This window comes from Mobula hypostoma, chromosome 6 (assembly GCF_963921235.1).
Source record: "Mobula hypostoma chromosome 6, sMobHyp1.1, whole genome shotgun sequence".
In the NCBI taxonomy this organism is placed as follows: domain Eukaryota; kingdom Metazoa; phylum Chordata; class Chondrichthyes; order Myliobatiformes; family Myliobatidae; genus Mobula; species Mobula hypostoma.
Genome location: NC_086102.1, coordinates 102,657,327 through 102,681,613, shown reverse-complemented (window position 1 = coordinate 102,681,613; position 24,287 = coordinate 102,657,327). Strand labels below are relative to the sequence as shown.

Here is a 24,287-nt window from a genome sequence, read left to right as displayed (position 1 = left end):
CTTGTCTCCCAGCTCCAGTACCCAATATCCTGAGTGAAGAGGTTCTGTGTCAATACTGCAGTACCAAATGCCCTGAGTGAACAAGGTCTGAGTCCCAACTCCAGTATCCAATGCCCTGACTGAAGAAGGTTTGTGTCCCTACTCCAGAACCAATTGCCCTGTGTGAAGATGGTCTGTGTCCCAACTCTAGTACAAAATGCCCTGAGTGAAGAACGTCTGTGTCCCAACTCCAGTACTCAATACCCTAAGTGAAGGCCTGTGTCCCAACCTCAGTACCCAATACCCTGATTGAAGAAGGTTTGGGTCCCTGCTCCAGTACCCAATGCCCTGAGTGAAGAATGTCTGTGTCTCAGCTCCAGTACCCAATGCACTGAGTGAAGAATGTCTGTGTCTCAGCTCCAGTACCCAATGCACTGAGTGAAGGCTTATGTCCGAACTCCGGTACTCAATCCCCTGATTGAAGGCCTGTGTCCCAACTCCACTACCCAATATCCTGAGTGAAGAGGTTCTGTGTCAATACTGCAGTACCAAATGCCCTGAGTGAACAAGGTCTGAGTCCCAACTCCAGTATCCAATGTCCTGAGTGAAGAAGGTCAGTGTCTCACCTCCAGTACCCAGTGCACTGAGTGAAGGCTTGTGTCCGGACTCCGGTACTCAATGCCCTAATTGATGGCCTGTGACCCAACTTCAGTACCCAATGTCGCAAGTGCAGAAGGTCCATACCCGAACTCCAGTACCCACTGCCCTGAGTGAAGAAGGCCTGGGTACAAAATCCTGTACCCAATGCACTGAGTGAAGGCTTGTCTCCCAGCTCCAGTACCCAATGCCCTGACTGAAGAAGGTTTGGGTCCCTACTCCAGTACCCAATGCCCTGAGTGAAGAAGGTCTGTGCCCTAACTCCAGTATAACTGCCCTGAATGAAGAAGGTCTGTGTCTCATCAATAGTATCTGTTGCCCTGAGTGAAGAAAGTCTGAGTCTTAACTCCCGTACTCAATGCCCGGAGTGAAGGCTTGGGTCCCAACTACAGAACCCAATGCCTTGAGTGAAGAAGGTCTGTGTCCCAACTCCAGTACACAATGCCTTGAGTGAAGGAGGACTGTGTCCTATCTCCAGTACCCATTGCCCTGAGTGAAGAAAGATTGTGTACCCACTCCAGTACTCAATGCCCTGAGTGAAGGCCTGTGTCTTAACTCCAGTACCCAATGCCCTGAGTGAAGAACGTCAGTGTCCCAACTCCAGTACACAATGCACTGAGTGAAGAGGTTCTCTGTCCCAAATCCCGTTTCCAATGACCTGAGTGAACGACTGTGTCTCAACTCCAGTACCCAATGCCGTGAGTACAGAAGGTCTGTGTCTCAGCTCCAGTACGCAATGCACGGAGTGAAGGCTTGGGTCCCAAGTACAGTACCCAATGCCTTGTGTGAAGAAGGACTGTGTCCCAACTCCAGTACCCTCTGCCCTGAGTGGAGGCCTTTCTCCCAACTGCCCAGAGTGAAGAAGGTCTGTTTCCCAACTTCAGTACCCAATGCTCTGAGTGAAGGCTTGTATCCTAACTGAAGTACCCAATGCCCTGTTGAAGAAGGTTTGTGTCCCTACTTCAGTACCTATTGCCCTGTGTGAAGAAGATCTGTGTCCCAACTCCAGTACCCAAAGCCCTGTGTGATGAAGGTCTGTGTCCCAACTACAGTACCGTTTGCGCTGAATGAACACGGACTATCTCCTCTCTCCAGTACCCATTGCGCTGAGTGAAGGCCTGTGACCCAACTCCAGTACTCAATGCCATGAGTGAAGAATGTCTGTGTCCACATCTCTAGTACACAAAGCCCTGTGTGAAGGCTTATGTCCCAACTCCAGTACTCAATCCCCAGAATGAAGGCTTTGTCCCAACTATAGTAACTAATGCCTTGAGTGAAGAAGGTCTGTGTCCCAACTCCAGTACCCTTTTCCCTGAGTGAAGGCCTGGGTCCCAACTCCAGAACTCAAAGCTCTAAGTGAAGAAGGCCTGTGTCCCTACTCCAGTACCCAATGCCCTGAGTGAAGAATATCTGTGCCGTAACTCCAGTACTAACTACCCTGAGTGAAGAAGGACTGTGTCCTAACTCTAGTACTCAATGCCCTGTGTGAAGGCCTCTGTCCGAACTCCAGGACTCAATGCCCTAATTGAAGGCCTGTGTCCCAACTCCACTACCCAATATCCTGAGTGAAGTAGGTCTGTGTCCCAACTCCAGTACCCAAAACCCAGTGTGAAGCTGGTCTGTGTCCTAACTTCCGTACCCATTGCCCTAAGTGAAGGCCTGTATCCCAACTCCAATACCCATTGCCCTGAGTGAACGCCTGTATCCCAACTCCAATACCCATTGCCCTGAGTGAACGCCTGTATCCCAACTCCAATACCCATTGCCCTGAGTGAAGAAGGACTGTGTCCTAATACCAGTACCCAATGCCCTCAGTGAAGAAGTTCTGCGTTCCAACTCCAGTACCCAATGCCCTGAGTGAAAGCCTGTTTCCCAACTGCAGTACCCAATGCCCTGTGAACAGGCCTATGTCCCAACTCCTGTACTGAATGCCCAGAGTGAAGACTTGTGTCCCAGTGTCCCAACTACAGTACCCAATATCTTGAGTGAAGAAGGTCTGCGTTCCAACTCCAGTACCCAATGCCCTGAGTGAAGAAGGACTGTGTCCCACCTCCAGTACTCAATACCCTGAATGAAGAAAGTCTGTGTCCCAACTCCAGTACTCAATGCCCTGAGTGAAGAAGGAAGGCCTGTCTTCCAACTCCTGTACCCAATGCCCTGAGTGAAGAAAGTCTGTGTCCCAAATCCAGTACCCAATGCACTGAGTGAAGGCCTCTGTCCCAACATCAGTACTCAATGCCCTGAGTGAAGGCCTCTGTCCCAATTCCCATACTCAATGCCCTGAGTGAAGAAGGTCTTTGTCCCAACTCCAGTACCCACTGACCTGAGTGAAGAATGTCTGTGTCCCAACTCCAGTACCCATTGCCCTAAGTGAATACCTGTATCCCAACTCCAATACCCATTGCCCTGAGTGAAGAAGGACTGTGTCCTAATGCCATTTCCCAATGCCCTCAGTGAAGATGTTCTGTGTTCCAACTCCAGTACTCCATGAACTTTGTGAAGCCCTATGTCCCAACTCCTGTACTCAATGCCCTGAGTGAAGGCTTGTGTCCCAAGTACAGAACCCAATGCCTTGAGTGAAGAAGTTCTGTGTCCTAACTCCAGTACCCTTTGCCCTGAATGAAGGGGTGTGTCCCAACTCCAGAACTCAATGCCCAGAGTGAAGAAGGCCTGTGTCCAAACTCCAGTACCCAATACACTGAGTGAAGGCTTGTGTCCCAACTCCAGCACCTAAAGCCCTGATTGAAGAAAGTTTGTATCCCAACTCCAGTACTCAATACCCAAAGTGAAGGCCTGTGTCCCAACTGCAGTAACCAATGCCCTGAATGAAGAGATTCTATGTCCCAGCCCCAATACCCAATGCGCTGAGTGAAGGCCTGTGTCCCAGCTCCTGTTCCCAATGCCCTGAGTGAAGAAGGCCTGTGTCCAAAATCCTCTACCCAATGCACTGAGTGAAGGCTTGTCTCCCAGCTCCAGTACCCAATGCCCAGACTGAAGAACTGTGCCCTAACTCCAGTACTAACTGCCCTGTGTGAAGAAAGGCTGTGTTCTGACTCCAGTACCTATTGCCCTGTGTGAAGATTATCTGTGTCCCAACTCCAATACCCAATGCCCTGTGTGAAGAAAGTCTGTGCCCCAACTCCAGTACCCTTTGCCCTGAGTGAAGGAGGACTGTGTCCTATCTCCAGTACCCATTGCCCTGAGTGAAGAACATCAGTGTCCCAACACCAGTACACAATGCCCTGACTGAAGAGGTTCTCTGTCGCTACTCCAGTACCCAATGCCCTGAGCAAAGAAGGTCTGTGTCCCATCTCCAGTACCCAATTCCTGAGTGCGAGAAAGACTGTCTCCTAACTCCAGTACCTATTGCCCTTTGTGAAGAAAGTGTGTGTCCCAACTCCAGTACCAAATGCCTTGAGTGAAGAATGTCTGTGTCTCAACTCCCGTACTCAATGCCCGGAGTGAAGACTTCTGTCCCAACGACAGTACCCAAAGCCCTGAGTGAAGGCCTGAGTCCCAAGTCCAGTACTCAATAGCCTGAGTGAAGGCATGTGTCCCAGCTCCTGTTTCCAATGCCCTGAGTGAAGAAGTTCTGTGCCCCAACTCCAGGACCCAATGCACTGAGTGAAGGCTTGTCTCCCAGCTCCAGTACCCAATATCCTGAGTGAAGAGGTTCTGTGTCAATACTGCAGTACCAAATGCCCTGAGTGAACAAGGTCTGAGTCCCAACTCCAGTATCCAATGCCCTGACTGAAGAAGGTTTGTGTCCCTACTCCAGAACCAATTGCCCTGTGTGAAGATGGTCTGTGTCCCAACTCTAGTACAAAATGCCCTGAGTGAAGAACGTCTGTGTCCCAACTCCAGTACTCAATACCCTAAGTGAAGGCCTGTGTCCCAACCTCAGTACCCAATACCCTGATTGAAGAAGGTTTGGGTCCCTGCTCCAGTACCCAATGCCCTGAGTGAAGAATGTCTGTGTCTCAGCTCCAGTACCCAATGCACTGAGTGAAGAATGTCTGTGTCTCAGCTCCAGTACCCAATGCACTGAGTGAAGGCTTATGTCCGAACTCCGGTACTCAATCCCCTGATTGAAGGCCTGTGTCCCAACTCCACTACCCAATATCCTGAGTGAAGAGGTTCTGTGTCAATACTGCAGTACCAAATGCCCTGAGTGAACAAGGTCTGAGTCCCAACTCCAGTATCCAATGTCCTGAGTGAAGAAGGTCAGTGTCTCACCTCCAGTACCCAGTGCACTGAGTGAAGGCTTGTGTCCGGACTCCGGTACTCAATGCCCTAATTGATGGCCTGTGACCCAACTTCAGTACCCAATGTCGCAAGTGCAGAAGGTCCATACCCGAACTCCAGTACCCACTGCCCTGAGTGAAGAAGGCCTGGGTACAAAATCCTGTACCCAATGCACTGAGTGAAGGCTTGTCTCCCAGCTCCAGTACCCAATGCCCTGACTGAAGAAGGTTTGGGTCCCTACTCCAGTACCCAATGCCCTGAGTGAAGAAGGTCTGTGCCCTAACTCCAGTATAACTGCCCTGAATGAAGAAGGTCTGTGTCTCATCAATAGTATCTGTTGCCCTGAGTGAAGAAAGTCTGAGTCTTAACTCCCGTACTCAATGCCCGGAGTGAAGGCTTGGGTCCCAACTACAGAACCCAATGCCTTGAGTGAAGAAGGTCTGTGTCCCAACTCCAGTACACAATGCCTTGAGTGAAGGAGGACTGTGTCCTATCTCCAGTACCCATTGCCCTGAGTGAAGAAAGATTGTGTACCCACTCCAGTACTCAATGCCCTGAGTGAAGGCCTGTGTCTTAACTCCAGTACCCAATGCCCTGAGTGAAGAACGTCAGTGTCCCAACTCCAGTACACAATGCACTGAGTGAAGAGGTTCTCTGTCCCAAATCCCGTTTCCAATGACCTGAGTGAACGACTGTGTCTCAACTCCAGTACCCAATGCCGTGAGTACAGAAGGTCTGTGTCTCAGCTCCAGTACGCAATGCACGGAGTGAAGGCTTGGGTCCCAACTACAGAACCCAATGCCTTGAGTGAAGAAGGTCTGTATCCCAACTCCAGTACGCAATGCCCTAACTGAAGAAGGTCTTAGTCCCAAATGCTGTACCCAATGCCTTGAGTGAAGGCCTGTGTCCCAACTCCAGTACACAATGCCCTGAGTGAAGAGATTCTCTGCCCCAAATCCCGTATCCAATGCCCTGAGTGAAGGCCTGTGTCCCAACTCCTGTACCCAAAGCCCTGTGTAAAGAAGGTCTGTGTCCAAACTCCAGTATCTTTTGCCCTGAGTGAAGAAGGTCTGTGTCCTAACTCCTGTTCTTAATGCCCTAAGTGCAGGCATGTGTCCCAACTCCAGTTCCTAATGCACTGAGTGAAGAGGTTCTCTGCCCAACTCCAGTACCCAATGCCATGAGTGCAGAAGGAAGGTCTGTGTCCCACCCTCTGTACCCAATGCCCTGAGTGAATGTTTGTGTCCCAACTGCAGTACCGAATGCCCTGAATGAAGGTCTGTGTCCCAACTCTAGTACTCAATGCACTAAGTGAAGGCCTGAGTCCCAACTCCAGTACCCAATGTCCTGAGTGAAGAATGTCTGTGTCCCAACTCCGGTACCCAATGCCGTCAGTGAAGAAGGACTGTGTCCCAACTCCAGTTCCCAATGCCCTGAGTGAAGAAGGCCTGTGTCCCAACCTCTGTACCGAATGCACTGAGTGAAGGCTTGTGTCCCAACTCCAGTATCCAATGCACTGATTGAAGAAGTTCTGCATCCCAACTCCAGTACACAATGCACTGAGTGAGGGCTTGTGTCTCAACTCCGGTATCCAATGCCCTGAATGAAGAAAGTTTGTGTCCCTACTCCAGTACCCAATGTCCTGAGTGAAGAGGTTCTGTGTCCAAACTCCAATACCCATTAATCTAAGTGAATCATGTCTGTGGCACAACTCTAGTACCCAATGCCCTAAGTGAAGGCCTGTATCCCAACTCCAATACCCATTGCCCTGAGTGAAGAAGGACCATGACCTAACGCCAGTAGCCAATGCCCTGAGTGAAGAAGTTCTGCATCCCAACTCCAGTACCCAATGCCCTGTGTGAAGGCCTATGTCCCAACTCCCGTACTCAATGCCCTGAGTGAAGGCTTGTGTCCCAACTTCTGTACTCATTGCCCTGAGTAAAGGTCTGTGTCCCAACTCCAGTACCCTTTGCCCTGAGTGAAGAAGGACTGTGTCCCATCTCCAGTAACCAATGCCCTGAGTGCAGAAACCCAGCATTACCCTATCTAGCTGCGATGCTGCCAATAAGGAATTATGCACACACTCTGTTCCATTACCTTCCCTAATGCCATACCATTCATTATATAGGTCAGTTGTTCCTGGCAGGCAGGATGAGAAAGAGCGGTCTTAGCGTACTTGCTTTCACTGGCTAGGATACTAAGTACAGGAGTTGGGATGTTTTTTCTTCACCTGTACAAGACATTGGTAAGGTCATAATTGGAGCGACAATCTGTTGTAGGATCTCTGCAGGCTGAGCAGGATCCATGGGGGCAGGGGAGAGGAATTGTTCATATTTTGTGTCAAAACCCAGAATGAGAACTGAGAGTGAGGAGGGAAGATGTCTGGGATAAAGGGGGTGTGGTGGGGTGGGGTGAGGTGGGAGACAGGAGTGGAACTGGAATTGGTTCACTCCAATCACGCTTATCAAGATAGAGTGAGAAGTTTGTTCTGCCCACTGTCTGTACAGATCAATTCATTGCACAGTGCATTGAGGTAGAACAAGGTAAAACAATAACAGAGCAGAATAAAGTGAAAGAAAAGGGAATGAAAGGTTTGTCCTGCACACTGTTTGTACAGGTCAATTCATTACTCAGGCATTGAGGGAGAACAAGGTAAATCAATAACAGAATGCAGAATAAAGTGTTACAGTAGCAGAGACGCTGCAGAGCAGGAAAACTTTAAGATGCAAGATCATAATAAGGTGAACCGTGAGGTCAAGAGACCTTCATATCATATTAGGGAAACGTTAAAGAGTCATATAACAGCGGGGTAGGAGGTGTCCTTGAGCCTGGTGATAATGCTTTCTCACGAACAGGTTTAAACTGAGAGAGGCAAGATTTAAAATTGATCTGAGGGGCAATTTTTTTCACACAGGGGGCTATGAGTGAAAGAACAAGCTGCTGGGGCACTGATACAATTACAACATGTAAAAGGCACTTGGACAGTTGCATTGATTGCAAAGTTTTAGCAAAAAAGAAAGGAAGGAAAGAAAGAAAGAGTAGCTTTATTTATCACATTTTCATCGAAATGTACAGTGAAATTTGCCGTTTGCATATCAATAACCAGCAGAGTCTGAGGATGTGCTAGGGGCAAGTGTCACCATGTGGGGGGAACATACAGACTCCTTACAGACAGCAGTGAGAAACGAACTCTGGTGAGTAATCACAAGCAGTGTAAAACAATTGCACTAACTGCTCTGCTCACACTAGCAAAAGGAACTGTCTCAGGGAGGAAGCTTGACTGCACAGACGAGTTGAGCCAAAAGACCTGCTCTTCACTGTCCAATCTATCACTCTATTACACTATGACCCGAGTACGTCATTCAGTACCACATTCCAGCCTTGTCTCCATACAACTCTCTTCCTGAGATAACACCGCAAGTGAAACACATTTCTGGTCAAATTATTTAAAGGTTTATGCATTAACACAGTAGCCTGGCAATTGGCGTAATCACTCTCCAGGATCTGCGACCACCAATCAGTTTCATTTCCCACCACTTCCTATAAGCAGTTTCTACGTTCTCCCTGTGACCTCTAGCTGCTCCAGTCTCATCCCACATGTATGGTTAGTGAGCTGTGGGCATGTTATGTTGGTGCTGGAAGTGTCGTATCATTTGCAGGCTACCCCCAACACAATCCTCACTGATCTGATTCAATGCAAACTCTGCATATGTTTCGATGTACAAAAGAGCTGGTTTTCATCTTCTACAAATTGCTGGAGGGACTCTGATCGAGCAGCAGTATGGCAAATTTCCAGCATCCTGCGGAATCTCTTGTGCTTAATATTTACTCTTGAACTTAAATTAACAAACTTCAGATATTTGGCAAGCTGCATTTATTTTATTTGTTTTTTTAGTTTGTTTCCTTCTTTTACAGGCAGGTTGGTGCCGTTCGCCTCTCCCCGCCCCTCGTTGTAATTTGCTTCACCATCTAGTGCTGGACCCTGCGAATGGACTGCAGCTGGTTGGTGTGTGCCTGGGTACTGTACTCCGTGTAGTTCTTGTATTCTCCATTGTGGCTGTCCCTCTCAAAGATGTACTGGTAGCCTCTGTATCCTGGGTACTGGTATCCAACCCAACTGGGAAGACAACAACGCCATTCATGTAGTAAAACATTGCCAAAAACATTACAAGGGGGCATAATTTTAAGGTGATTGGAGGAAAGTATACAGGAAGGAGATAGCAGAAGTAATTTGCTTTTTTTTTTACACAGAGAGTGACAGGTGTGTGGAACACCCTGCCTGAGGGGGTTGGTAGAGGCAGATACATTACAGACATTTAAGAGACTCTTAGATGGGCACACGATTGATAGAAAAATTGAGGGTTATGTGGGAGGGAAAGATTAGATTGATCTTGGAGTAGGTTTAAGGATCAGCACAGCATTATGGGCTGAAGGGCCTGTATTGTGCTGTAATGGTCTATGTTCTATGTTCTTACTGTGTTATCAATGAGGAACAAAAACCTATACCTCATTGAACTACTTGTTTGAACAAAATTTGATGCCTTACGGAGGATGGACAACACAAAATTGACCCTGTTAAAAGTGGGAACCCAGCTTCTTTATCTTCACACGTATACCCAGTGTTCATCACACCACAGATACCCTGACCAGCTTGTGGCACTGTCTGAAAACAATGGGTCAAGGCTGAGTCAGTGAAGGTTATCAGATACCACAGCGCTGTCAATCACCGGTTACTTACGCTCCAGAGTGGACCTTGAGGGAGGCAACCTCTTTGTTGCACCAACCCATGGCCTGCAGGGATGGGTAGTCATCAGAAAGTTCAAACTTGCGGCCCTGGAAGTTCTCGTTTTCGTACAGGGAGATCTTACTGTCACTGTGGCTCTGAGGAGAGAAGGGGATGGAGAAAGATTGACTACATTGCAAATGTAGTTTGACAATGTGACAGAGTCTATAAAGGATCACACTTCTTATGGTGTTCAGAAGGTCCAGAGGAGGTTTACCAGGATGCTGCCTGCACTGGAGAGCATGCCTTATGAGCATGTGTTGAGCGAGATAGGCCTTGGTAGAGGTATACACCAATATCTACACCAATGCAATACCTTGGACAAAATAATAGGCATTGATCGGTTGGCTAGCCAGAGACTTTTTCCCAGGATAGAGTGGCTAATACCAGAGGTATAATTTTAAAGTGACTGGAGGAATGTGTTGGGAGGATGTCAGAGGTAAACCCTTTACACAGAGAGTGGAAGGTGACACATTATGATCGGCTAAGAAACTTGTAGATCAGCACATGGGTGATTATGATCAGTTAAGAAAGTCATGGACGATGGAAAAAATGGAGAGTCATGGAAAAGGGAAGGGGGTAGATAGATCTTAGGAGATAAAATTTTGGCATAACATCATGGGCCAAATGGCCAGTACTATGCTGTGGTGTTCTATGATCTATGTTCTCATCTCACATCCTTTGCTGTGGAGTTTGTGCATTTTCCCAGTTGAATCCTGACCATAACCATCTCACACGTGATTCATTTCAATCTATGTACCATCTAATGCAGGCAGAGGCACAGCATCAATAACCTCAACGGCCCCTACCACTGAGGCCATTCCTGAGGATTGGAGGGTGGCTAATGTAACCCCACTTTTTAAAAAAGGAGAGAGAGAGAAACCGGGGAATTATAGACCGGTTAGCCTAACGTCGGTGGTGGGGAAACTGCTGGAGTCAGTTATCAAGGATGTGATAACAGCACATTTGGAAAGCGGTGAAATGATCGGACAAAGTCAGCATGGATTTGTGAAAGGAAAATCATGTCTGACGAATCTCATAGAATTTTTTGAGGATGTAACTAGTAGAGTGGATAGGGGAGAACCAGTGGATGTGGTATATTTGGATTTTCAAAAGGCTTTTGACAAGGTCCCACACAGGAGATTAGTGTGCAAACTTAAAGCACACGGTATTGGGGGTAAGGTATTGGTGTGGGTGGAGAATTGGTTAGCAGACAGGAAGCAATGAGTGGGAATAAACAGGACCTTTTCAGAATGGCAGGCGGTGACTAGTGGGGTACCGCAAGGCTCAGTGCTGGGACCCCAGTTGTTTACAATATATATTAATGACTTGGATGAGGGAATTAAATGCAGCATCTCCAAGTTTGCGGATGACACGAAGCTGGGTGGCAGTGTTAGCAGTGAGGAGGATGCTAAGAGGATGCAGGGTGACTTGGATAGGTTGGGTGAGTGGGCAAATTCATGGCAGATGCAATTTAATGTGGATAAATGTGAAGTTATCCACTTTGGTGGCAAAAATAGGAAAACAGATTATTATCTGAATGGTGGCCGATTAGGAAAAGGGGAGGTGCAACGAGACCTGGGTGTCATTATACACCAGTCATTGAAAGTGGGCATGCAGGTACAGCAGGCGGTGAAAAAGGCAAATGGTATGCTGGCATTTATAGCGAGAGGATTCGAGTACAGGAGCAGGGAGGTACTACTGCAGTTGTACAAGGCCTTGGTGAGACCACACCTGGAGTATTGTGTGCAGTTTTGGTCCCCTAATCTGAGGAAAGACATCTTTGCCATAGAGGGAGTACAAAGAAGGTTCACCAGATTGATTCCTGGGATGGCAGGACTTTCATATGAAGAAAGACTGGATGAACTGGGCTTGTACTCGTTGGAATTTAGAAGATTGAGGGGGGATCTGATTGAAACGTATAAGATCCCAAAGGGATTGGACAGGCTAGATGCAGGAAGATTGTTCCCGATGTTGGGGAAGTCCAGAACGAGGGGTCACAGTTTGAGGATAGAGGGGAAGCCTTTTAGGACCGAGATTAGGAAAAACTTCTTCACACAGAGAGTGGTGAATCTGTGGATTCTCTGCCACAGGAAACAGTTGAGGCCAGTTCATTGGCTATGTTTAAGAGGGAGTTAGATATGGCCCTTGTGGCTACGGGGGTCAGGGGGTATGGAGGGAAGGCTGGGGCGGGGTTCTGAGTTGGATGATCAGCCATGATCATAATAAATGGCAATGCAGGCTCGAAGGGCCGAATGGCCTACTCCTGCACCTATTTTCTATGTTTCTATGTTTCTATGAACGTGGTAGGACTGGTGTGGGCTCCACAGATCCTGCTGTTTTCCTTTCGCACAGCAGATGTTTATCCTGATCAAATCCCGAATTGAAGAGGGAAAGAGAGGAATTACAGTGTCTCTGATTAATGTCTCAATGCCGTTTGATGCACTTATCTGAGACACAGGAGAATGTACGTGTTGGGAACTGGAGCAACAAACCATCTGCTGGAGGAACTCAGCAGGTCAGGCAGCATCAGTGGGAGGAAAGGAACTGTCGACACTTCAGGGTGAAAACCTGCATCTGCACTCTACAGAGTCATAGAGTAATAGAAAAGTGCAGCACAGAAACATGCCCTTCAGCCCATCTAGTCTGTGCAAACCATTTAAACTGCCTTCTCCCACCGACCTGCATCCAGACATAGTCCTCCATACCCCTACTATCCTCATACCTATCCAAACTTCTCTTAAATGTTGAAATCGATCTCTCCTGCACCACTTGCACTGACAGCTCATTCCACACTCTCATCGCCCTCTGAGTGAAGAAGTTCCCCCTCAGTTTCCCCTTAAACATTTCACCTTTTGCCCTTAATCCATGATCTCTAGCTCTAGTCTCACCCAACCTGAGAGGAAATATTGCTGACCAAAGTCCAGCTGTGCAGAAACATGGCCATTGTGCTTTGTTCTGTGTATTTTCATAAATACTGTGTTTTATTCTGTGAATCCATAAATCATAACACTCGCCAGTCTGTGAGTTATTTTACATCTTCTAATATTACATCTGTGAATTATTTTACATTATTTACATTATTTACATAATGCCTATAGGAAAGATGTCAACAAGATTACAAGTGGACAGAGAAGATTTAGGAGGATGTTGCCGGGACTTGATTTACAAGAAATGATTGATAGGTTAGGACTTCATTCTCAGCAGCGTAGAAGATCGCGGGGAGATTTGACAGAGGTATACAAAATTATGAGGGATATAGATAGGCTAAATAAAAGCAGGCCTTTCTGCTGAGGTTGGGTGAGACTAGGTCATGGGTTGAGGGTGAAAGGTGAATATTTAAGGGAAACCTGAGGGGTATCCTCTTCACTCGGAGGGTGGTGAGAGTGTGAAATGAGATGACAGTGGAAAAACTGATACAGGTTTGATCGCAACATTCCAGAGAAATTTGTGTAAGTACATGGATGGGTGAGGTATGAAGGTGCAAGTCAATGGGATGAGGCAGAATAACAGTTCAGCATGGACTCGATGGGCTGAAGGGTCTGCTTCTGTGCTGTGGTGCTCTGTGACTCTATGACTCAATATCTCAGAAATGTATTTATATGAGTATGTTATGCTGCATTGAACATACATAAATGCATGTGAGCTATATCAAGTGGACATTATCCTGCAACTATACATTATCTTGTGCCTTACACACTCTAGTCCATGGTCAACTGTTGAGTGAAGCTGCTGATCCTGAGATATTACAGATATGGGCACCATTGAGAGTGTCCTGACGGGCTGCACATCCGTCTGGTACAGGAATTGCAAAGCATCTGACTGTGCAAGTTCCTGCAAAGGACTGGGAGGACAGCTGCAAGGATTATTGGGATCACTCTTCCATCTATCAGAGATATTTTTCAGGACTGCTACATATTCAAGGCCCTTGGCATTGTCAATGATCCCTCCCATCCACCCCACAATCTCTTTGACCCCCTCCCATCAGGCAGAGGTACTGTAGCATTAGGGCAGGACTGTTAGGATGGGAAACAGCTTCTTCCTCCAGGCTGTGAGATACTGCACTCCCTGCCACCAATAAGGTCTCATGATGTATGAAGTGCCCATAGTGTTATACTGTTTACTTTTTAACTTGTCATAAATTCACATTATTATTTGTTAATTTATTTGTGGATTATATGTACTGTGTGCACTTTGGAACATGTCCAGAGGAACATTGTTTCATTTGACAGTAACATGAATAGAGTTGAATTACAATAAACTTGAATTTGAACTTGAACTTCAAGTTCAAGTTCAAAGACTTTGTGGTTTGCTTTCTGTGCACTAGGGGGTGGGGAAAGGTTTTGATAACTACACTAAGTGAAGCCAGTGACTTTTTGTAACCTGGAATTCAATTGTTCAGAGGAACGGCCCACAACATCACGCCACTTTGGTTGTCACAGGCTTGGATCTACTGGGCAACTTCAGAAGCTGACAGCAAAAAGAACAAATAATCAGAGAACTTACAGCACATTTAATGGGGCGAAATGAGAGAAGATGCTCAGTCCTGTAGCCGCTATTCCCGCTCCAAGCATCCCAGCGAGGATAGTCTCCCTTCTCCAGAATGAACTGCTGTCCCTGGAATTCTGGGTGTTCATAACCTGCCCAGCTACACATCAAAGGGAGAGAGCAAGGTGGGGGGAGGGAGAGAAACAGAGAGAGACAGGGAGAGACAAAGATGAAGACAAGAGAGGCCAAGAGAGACAACAGGCAGATAGAGACAGAGAAAAAAGAGAGAAAGAAAGACAGACAGAAAGAGAGAAAAGGAGAGAGATAGACACAGAGTGACAGAAAGAGAGGCAGACAGACAGATAGACAGAGAGAGAAAGAAAAAGAGGGAGGGAGAGAGAGAGAGTGAGAAAGCGAGAGGAGAGAGAGAGAGATGGAGGGAGGGGAAGAAGTGGAAGAAGATGTTCAATGGCTTAACAAGGCTTAACAACTTACAATGATTTAACACCAGAATATCTGAAACTTTAGAAGACAACCAATCTAATGTTTAAAATGGAGATATCAGGACAGGCAGACTGAAAGGGGGATCAAGAAACATTTTAGTGAAGGGAGAGGTTTAGGAGGGATATTCAGAGTTTAGATGATTGGATTTTGTTGGAGTGGTCACAGGTGGTGGAGGATTGAATCTCAGAAAGAGCAGGTTAGAATTAGAGAAGTACAAAGATCTGAGTTCAAAGATTGGTGTGGAAGACACAGGTTTGAATTCATGGGACACCAGCATTGGGGAAGCAGGGATCTGTTCCTATGGGACGGGCTCCACTTGAACCATACAGGGACAGGGTGAATCACATAACTAGGGCTGTGGACAGGGCTTTAAACGATATAGTAGGGGAATGGGTTCAACAAATTAGAAAGATATAGATAAAGTAAAAGGGAATGAGAGTACGGGAGGAGTTATTAGTGGGAAAGCATTTTGGAGATAGTTGAAGCCCCCCTGGCCAACCCAGTTTGGCGGGGCTAGGGGCTGTCTCCCTAGACGACAGCGAACCAAGCGACTCTGAGGTTGGCCAGTGGAGTTTTGGCGTATGTGGATGACCGTCTAGAGCTTGGATTCGCCTGGGGGGACTATGAGTCGAGGTGAGTGGCTGAGCCCGGGCGACAGAAGCGAAGTGTCACATGTGGAGGAGTTTTTGGCTGGAGGAGTTTGGTTCAATGGTTGGGGAGACTGAGAAAGAGGAGCCTCTATTCTCAAGTCTAGGGAAATAAAAATTGAAGAATGAAAATTATAGGGAAGGTTTGGGGAGGGTATTTCCTCTGGATGAGGTATCCAGAACCAAACACCACAGTCTCAAAAATATGGTTTCTTGCCAAAAAAGGAGATATTAGAAATTATTCAGTCATAGCCACGTGAGGTGTCTCTGCAGAAGAGGAGTTTAGAGAGTCCATGTGAGAGGGCTGAGATTAAGGGCTGGATGACTGAATACTTATCTGATACCAGCAGAGTGATAAAATCAGGACACAAAAACCATCGGAGGACCCTGAGGCATTAGAGAGCATTGGGACCGGAGGAGTTGCAGTTAGTTTATTACTGTCACATGTGCTGAGAAAAGCTTGTCTTGCATACTGTTCATACACCTCAAATCGTTACCCAGCACATTGAGGGAGAATAAGGTAAATCAAGAACAGAATGCAGAATAGGAAATGCTTCTTCAGCTCATAAAGAAAGACAGATCTCATTATCTGTTAATAATGATAAGAAACATTGCACATTCCAATATTGATTTGGTTCACAGTGATCTTGTTACATCCATAACAAGCTTATGATACCATAACAATAACAATGCAGAATAAAGTGTAACAGCTCTCGAGAAAGTGCAGTGCAGGTAGACAATAAGGTGCAAGGTGGTGAGGTCAAGAGTCCATCTCATCGTACTATGGAGCCATTCAATAGTTATAGCAGTCGGGTAGGTGCTGCTCTTGAGCCACTGGTATCAGTTAGCTCACCTCGTGAATTGTGATGATTTTGCAGGTTTTTGTACGTACTGCCTGATGGAGGAGAGGAGAAGAGAGAATGTTCAGGGTGGGTGGAGTCTTCAGAGAGTGGAACAGGCAAAGCCATAGAGAGTGGAAATAGGGCGAGAACTTTAAAGTTGAGGAGTGAGTAGACAAAGCAAATGTGTGCAAGATGATGTTTGGACAGGAGTTGGTAATGGTTGATCTACAGCACCATGAGTGAACTGAAGTTTAGGGACAAGGCAAGATGGTAGACTCACCAGGAACAGTTGATGCTGCAGGTAATAAAAACACCAGCAAAAATCAAACTCTGGCATTTCCTCACATTCTTTCCCCAGTTGAAGTTGGAAAAGGCAGTGTGGCACAAACAAGGCATCAAAGTTGGGTACTTACGGTCCACATTCTACCTTAATGGATCGGATCTTGTTGAATCCCCGCTCCATGATGTTGGGACATTCCAGCATGAACTCACAATGTTTTCCCTGGAAGTTTTGCTCTTCCCAGACAGTGATCTTCCACTGTCCCATGGAATCCATTGGCTGGGTTGTCATCTTGAATTTGGTTGTATCAACTATAACAATAACAAGAAAGATCAATTGAAATTCAAATCAAAAGCCAAGGGGAGATCGCCAGTGTTTGGATTCAGCTTGCTGGCTGTCTAGCTCATCTTGCTTTCATCTGCATAACCCCCAATCTCTCTACCTTCCCCCTTGCTCTCTTTGTGTGAAATCAAGTCCTACTTGGTCTGCCTGGCTCCCATCCTGTGACTCACAAAGCTAAGAAGCTTGAAGAAAACAGATGCTTAAGAGCACATCCCTCTGATTTTTCCTCTTCTGAAAACAGTTCTGCTCTATCTAGATGACATGAGAGAAAGATAGCACAGTAACATCTCAGTTAGCATAATGTTTTATGGCACCAGCAAAAGTGGATTATTTCCCACTGCTGTCTCTAAAGAGTTTGTTCTTTCTCGCCATAACCACATGGGTTTCCTCTGGGTTCTTCAGTTATTTCCCACTTTCCAAAGATGTGCAGGTTTGGGTTTGCAGGTTGTGGATATGACATGCTGTGTTGGTACCAGAAGTGTAGCAAAACTTGCCGGCTGCCCCGGCATATTTTCTGACTGTGTCGGTCATCGACTAAATGACACATTATGTTTCAATAGGAAGAGGTACAGTCGACGTTTTGGGCCAAGACCTTTCGTCAGGACTAACTGAAAGAAGAGATAGCAAGAGATTTGTAAGTGGAAGGGGGAGAGGAATATCCGAAATGATAGGAGAAGACAGGAGGGGGAAGGATGGAGATAGGAGCTGGAAAGTTGATTGGCAAAAGGGATATGAGAGGATCATGGGATGGGAGGCATAGAGAGAAAGAAAGCGGGAGGGGGGAAGCCCAGAGGATGGACAAGGAGTATAGTGAGAGGGACAGAGGGAGAAAAAGGAGAGAGAAAAAATAAATAAATAAATAAATAAATAAATAAATAAATAAATATCGATGGGATACGAAGGGGAGGTGGGGCAGTAATGGATGTTAGAGAAGTCAATGTTCATGCCATCAGGTTGGAGGGTACCCAGACGGAATATAAGGTGTTGTTCCTCCAACCTGAGTGTGGCTTCATCTTGACAGCAGAGGAGGCTGTGGATAGACATATCAGAATGGGAATGGGACGTGGAATTAAAATGTGTGGCCACAGCGAAACGGTCTCCCAGCCTGCGTCGGGTCTCGTCAATATATAGAAGTCTGCATCAGTAGCACCGGACGGAGTATATCACCCTAGCCAACTCACAGGTGAAGTGTCCCCTCACCTGGAGCCCTGAATGGTGGTGAGGGAGGAAGTGTAGGGGTATGTGTAGCACTTGTTCCGCTTTTGCCAATCACCTGTCCAGCTCTTGGCTCCATCCCTCCCCCTCCTGTCTTCTCCCATCATTTTGGATCTCCCACTCCCCCTCCCACTTTCAAATCTCTTACTATCTCTTCTTTCAGTTAGTCCTGACGAAGGGTCTCGGCCTGAAACGTCAACTGTACTTCTTCCTAGAGATGCTGCCTGGCCTGCTGCGTTCACCAGCAACTTTGATGTGTGTTGCTTGAAATTCCAGCATCTGCAGATTTCCTCGTGTTTGCATTATGTTTCAATGTTTTGATATACGCACAACAAATAAAGCTAACCTTTTTCATCTGTACTTTCTCTCCTTTGTGGAAGAATCACACTTTTTGTGGATTGTCCCTGAGCCTATAAAATGAATCTGTCACCACCAGAACTACTGGCGTAAATAAGGAATGGAGCAACATCATTCAAACTTCCGCTTCACCGGGGCTTTATAGATTTTCAACAGAACTTCCTCATACTTGCCCCCCCCGCCCCCACCCATGCTGCTCTGAGATCCAAAATCCTATGTTCTTGGTAAACCACTTACTCAATCTGTATATATCAAGGTCTCCTATTTTCCACACTTTACAGAGTAGGCTGTAGACTGGAGTTCAAATCCAGCATTGTCTATAAGGAGTTTTCACATTTTCCCTGTGACCACGTGGGCTTCCTCCAAGTGCTCTAGTTTCCTCCCGCATTCCCAAGATGTGGGGTTAGCATAGTGATTTGTCAGCACTGCATGTAGCAGAAACGTGCCAATACTTGCAGGCTGCCCAGCACAATCCTCATTGGTTTGATATGATGCAGCAAATGACGCATTTCATGCTATGTTTCGATGCACATGTGACGCATAAAGCTATTCTTTAATCTTTTACACTTTATTCTGGCTTTAAAATTTTTATTAATTTTCCCCATTCTTTCTCTCAGAATGTATCACTTCATACACTCAGTGGCCATTTTATTAGATACACCTGTATACCTGCTCATTAATACAAATATCTAATCAGCCAATCATATGGCAGCAACTCACTGCATAAAAGTGTGCAGACATGGTCAAGAGGTTCAGTTGTTGTTCAGTACAATCATCAAAGTGAGGAAGAAATGTGATCTAAGTGACTTTAACTGTTGAATGATTGTTGGTGCCAGACAGGATTTTATGAGTATCTCAGAAACTGCTGATCTCCTGGGATTTTCACACACGACAGTCTCTAGAGTTTACAGTAAATAGCGTGAACAACAGAAAGCATTCCATGAGCAGCAGTTCTGTGGGCAAAAATGCCTTGTCAGTGAAAGCATTCAGAGGAGAATGGCCAGACTGCTTCAAACTAAGAGGAAGTTGACAGTAACTCAGATAACCACACATTACAATAGTGGTGTACAGACGAGCATCTCCGAACACACAACACAGCAACCATTGAAGTGGCTAGTCTACAGCAGCAGAAGACCTCGAACATACACTCAATGGCCACTTTATTAAGTACAAGACATACCTAACAAAGTGGTTACTGAGTGTATTGTGACATGACTGTGTTCAGCAACCATACTACTAGTGAGAAAACTTTATGAAGAATTAAGGCTCCATAAAATTGGTAAAGCGCGGCCGACCAGTGCAACATCAGAGAACATTCCAAATATACTGGTTATTGCAAGTTTAAATTCTCCACTGGATAACTTTGTGACTCCAGTGAATATTCTTACAGGGCAGTATGGTAGCGTAGCAGATAACGCAAAGTTATTACAGCGCCAGCACCTCAAGTTGAATTCCCACCACAGCCTGTAAGGAGTTTGTACGCACTCCCGATGACTACCTGGGTTTTCACTGGGTGTTCCAGTTTCACCCACATTCCAAAGACATAAGGGTTAATTGGCCACAGGGTGTAACTGGGTGCTGAGGGCTCGCTGGGCTGGAAGGGCCTGTTACTGTGCTGCATCGATAAATAAAAGAAAATATTGCTCTGCTTTATACTCCCAGAGTAAGTTCTTCACTGCTGGTAATTTAAAATAGAACGTACAAAAGTACAACACAGGAATAGGCCTTTCGGCACATGATGTTGTACCAAAATAAATAAGCTAGTGACATCCAATCCCTTCTTTCTGTCTCTCTTTGAAGGGTCTTGGCCCAAAATATTGACGGATTAATCATGCCTGACCTGCAGAGTTCCTCCAGCACTCTGTGTTTGCTGAATCAGTCTCCTGTCTGGTCCCTTCTACCTGCAGCCAGACTTTATCCCTCCAATCCCTTCTCATCCATGTACTTTCCTTAAATATTACAATTGAACCCACATCTACCATTTCCTCTGGCAGCTCATTCCACACTTGCACCATCCTCTGAGTGAAGAAGTTACCACTCAGGTTCCCCTTAAATATTTCACATTTCACCTTAAACATATGATCTCTAGCTCTAGTCTCAGCCAATATGGGGGGAGAAAAGCTTGCCTTCGGTCGATTCTCTGCATAATCAAGTGCCTTTCTGAGAGCCCCTTAGGTGTATTTGGGCCCATCACTACCCCTGGCAACACATTCCATGCATCCTTCACCAGGTGTTTACGTAGACCAGTGACAATATAATCTGCATTGCTATCTTCAGTCTGAAGACTGAAGAACTCCACTATGCATAAGAGGCAGTCATGGGCCTTATATAGAACATGGAACATAGAGTATTGAAGCACAGTACAGGCCCTCCAGCTACTGATTTTGTGCAGACCTTTTAACTTACTCTAAGATCAATCTAACCCTTCACTCTCACATAGCCCTCCTTTTTTTCTATCATCCATGTGCATATCTAAGAGTTTCTTAAATACCCCTAACATATTTGCCTCTACCATGACCCCTGACAGGGTGTTCCACGCACCCACAGCTTTCTGTGTAAAAACTCCCTCTGACATCCCCCCTATACTTTTCTCTAATCGCCTTAAAATAATGCTCCTGGTATTAGTTATTTCCTTCCTGGATAAAAGTCAATGGCTGTCCAATCTATCTAAGCCTCCTGTCATCTTGTAGACCTCTGTAACATCACCTCTCATCCTCTTTCACTCCACAGGGAAAACTCCTACCCCCACTGGACACACTCTCTAGAATTCTGCCGCCTTCTATCAGCCATAATGCAATATCTGTTACACAACACATAATACCAAATAATACAGAATACCTGGCTGTGCGATGGCTGGATCCAGAGAGGTTGCTGCTGCTCTGGGCTGGTGAGCCCTCTTTTATATCCCGTGCCATCCCTGGTGTATGTGCAGAGGGTTTTAACCCTGCCGGCTCAGCAAGCCTGCAGCCTTGTGAAAACCCAAATGAGCCAAAGAGCTGTCCATGCAAATTCCCAGGGCTCATTGTTGAAGGGATCAGCTTTCACCCCCTCCCTCGACAACACAACAATGGAAAATGCTGGTTCCGTGTTTGATCTGCAGTCAGGACACTAGAAAATGAGACTGATGTAACACCCTGGCCTGACCGCCAACAGAGTTCATCGCACACCAGTTTGCAAATACAATACTTTGGACATACCACAGTGGTTTAGAGGGATTAGACGCAGACTATTTCCCTCTCTCCCTTGCTTGGGAGTTAGCGCCATGAAAGATCCTAGTTGCAAAGTTTTAATTAGTCGTGTGCAATTTTAGTCTAAAACTCACAATCAATGGTTTGCAGTGGGCGTAAAATCAAAGGGGGAATAAGACCATAAGACCATAAAACTATAAGACATAAGAACAGAATTAGGCTATTGGGCCCATAGAGTTTGCTCTGCCATTCCACCATGGCTGGTTTATTATTCCTCTCAATCCCATTCTCCTCCCTCCTCCCTGTAACCTTTGACACCTTTACTAATCAAGAACCTATGAACCTCCACTTCATATCTACCAAATGACTTGGATTCCACAGTCTCCTGTGCAATTAGTTCTATAGAAACACTACCCTCCAGCTAAAGAAATTCCTCATCTTTTTCTAAAGGGATGCTCTTGTACTCTGAGGCTATGCCCTCTGGTCCTAGACATCCCCACTCATTAGAAACATCCTCTCCACATCCGCTCTATCTGGGCCTTTCAATTTTCAATAGGTTTCAATGAGCCCCCCCCCCCTGCCCCCCACTTGGCACATTCTTCTAAACACCAGCAAGTACAGGCTCAGAGCCATCAAATTCTCCTTATGTATTAATCCTTTCATTCCTAGGATCATTCTCATGAACTTCCTCTGGACCCTCTCCTATTCCTTTCTCTTACCGTCTGGAATATGGTCATTCTCTGAATTATGAAATAACCTAAGATTTACACTGCACAATGGTTGTATAGGAAAAGCTGCAGAAGGTGCCAAAAATTCACAAGACCCAACATACGTAGATTGGCAGACCGCTTCTTCGAACCCTTTCACTCCGTCCACTACAACAGGCAAGACCGCCCGGTGACGACCTGGCCTCCTCTAACTGCCGCTCTCTGTTTGGAGAAATCACATCTCATATTCAGTCTGGTTAGTCTCCAACATGCTGGCATGAACATTAATTTCTCCATCCTCTGGTAATTTCTCCCCCTCCCCCTCTCTCATTTTCCATTCTCCATTCTGATTCCCTCTCACCCCTTCTCTTCTCCTCAACTGCCCATCACCTTCCCCTGGTTCTCCCTTCCCCTTCCCTTTCTTCCATGGTTTACTATCTTCACCTCATCTGCCCATCACTCCCCTCAGGTGCTTCTCCTCCCTCTCTTTCTCCTATGGTTTACTCTCTTCTCCTATCAGATTCCTCCCTTTTTAGCCCTTTACCTCTTCCACCTGCCACCTCCCAGCTTCTCACCATCCATGCCCTCCCATACCCACCCACCTTCCCCCTCACCTGGTCTCACCTATCACCTGCCAGATTGTACTCCTTCCCCTCCCTCCACGTTTTTCTGGCTTCTTCCCCCGTTCTTCCGTGTCCTGGTGGAGGGTCTCAGCCAAAACTGTCAACTGTTTATTCCCTTCCATAGATGCTGCCTGACCTGCTGAGTTCCTTCAGCATTTTGTGTGTTTCACAAGGATTTTACCAGGACTGGAGGACCTGAGTTATAAGGAGTGAATAGATAGGCTGAGCCTTCCCTGGAGTGAAGGAGGTTGAGGGGTGGCCTTATAGAGGTTGATGGAATCCTCATTGGTAGAGACACAGTGAATGGTCTCAGTCTTTTTCCTTGGATCGAGAAGTCTAAAAACGAGAGCATCAGTATAAGGTGAGAGAGGAGGGGCTTCTGAGATACAGTTTGTTTGCACAGAGGTAGGTGCATGTGTGGAACTATGCACAGAGGAAGTGGTAGAGGTGGGTACAAATAGAACAAGATGATATTATTAGAAAAACATAGAAACATAGAAAATCTTTGGCCCACAATGTTGTGCCGACCATGTAACCTACTCTCAAAACTGCCTAGAATTACCCTACCACATAGCCCTCTATTTTTCTAAGCTCCTTGTACCTAGGAGTCTCTTAAAAGACTTTATTGTATCCGACTCTACCACCGCTGCTGGCAGTGCATCCCACGCACTCACCACTCTCTGTGTGAAATACATACCTCTGACTCCCCCTTGTACCTACTTCCAAACACTTTAGAACTATGCCCCCCCCAAGTTAGTCATTTCAGCCCTGGGAAAAAACCTCTGACTATCCACATGATCAATGCCCCTTATCATCTTATACACCTCTATCAGGTCACCTCTCATCCTCCATTGCTCTAAGGAGAAAAGGCCAAGTTCACTCAACCTATTCTCATAAGGTACGCCCTCCAATCCAGGCAACATCCTTGTAAATCTCCTCTGCACTCTCTCTATAGTATCCACATCCTTTCTGTAGTGAGGAGACCAGAACTGAACACAGTACTCCGTGGGGTCTAACTAAGGTTTTATATAGCTGTAACATTACCTCATGGCTCTTGAACTTAATCCCACAGTTGATGAAGGCCAACACACCATACGGTTTCTTAACAACACTGTCAACCTGTGCAGCAGCTTCGAATGTTCTATGGACACAGACCCCAAGATCCCGCTGATCCTCCACACTGCCAAGAGTTTTACCATTAATATTATATTTTGTCTTCAGATCTGACCAACTGAAATGAACCACTTCACACTTAACTGGGTTGAACTCCATCTGCTACTTCTCAGCCTAGTTCTGCATCATATCAATGTCTTGCTATAATCTCTGACAACCCTCCAGACTATCCACAACACCCCCAACTTCTGTGTCATCAATATACTTACTGACCCACCCTTCTACTTCCTCATCCAGGTCATTTATAAAAATCACAA

At 46.2% G+C, this 24,287-nt stretch overlaps 1 protein-coding gene across 1 annotated transcript; it reads right to left on the bottom strand.

Annotated features, from left to right (window-relative positions):
- Nucleotides 1-8,764: 8,764 nt before the first annotated feature.
- Nucleotides 8,765-21,196, bottom strand: LOC134347601 (beta-crystallin A2-like). The gene is made up of 5 exons (XM_063049958.1): nucleotides 21,178-21,196; nucleotides 16,559-16,736; nucleotides 14,171-14,312; nucleotides 9,620-9,762; nucleotides 8,765-8,998 (listed from the first exon to the last, which is right to left on the bottom strand). Exons 2-5 carry the CDS (start codon nucleotides 16,714-16,716, stop codon nucleotides 8,851-8,853), a joined length of 591 nt encoding a protein of 196 aa, XP_062906028.1. The 5' UTR covers nucleotides 16,717-16,736; nucleotides 21,178-21,196; the 3' UTR covers nucleotides 8,765-8,850.
- Between the last annotated feature and the right edge of the window lie 3,091 nt (nucleotides 21,197-24,287).

Coding starts and splice junctions, on each gene's coding strand:
- LOC134347601 (XM_063049958.1), bottom strand. CDS start 16,716: ATGACAACCCAGCCAATGGATTCCATGGGACAGTGGAAGATCACTGTC. Junction 9,763..14,170: donor TTCGCCCCATTAAATGTGCT/GTAAGTTCTCTG, acceptor TTCTCTCCTCAG/AGCCACAGTGACAGTAAGAT. Junction 8,999..9,619: donor CTCAAGGTCCACTCTGGAGC/GTAAGTAACCGG, acceptor TTGTCTTCCCAG/TTGGGTTGGATACCAGTACC.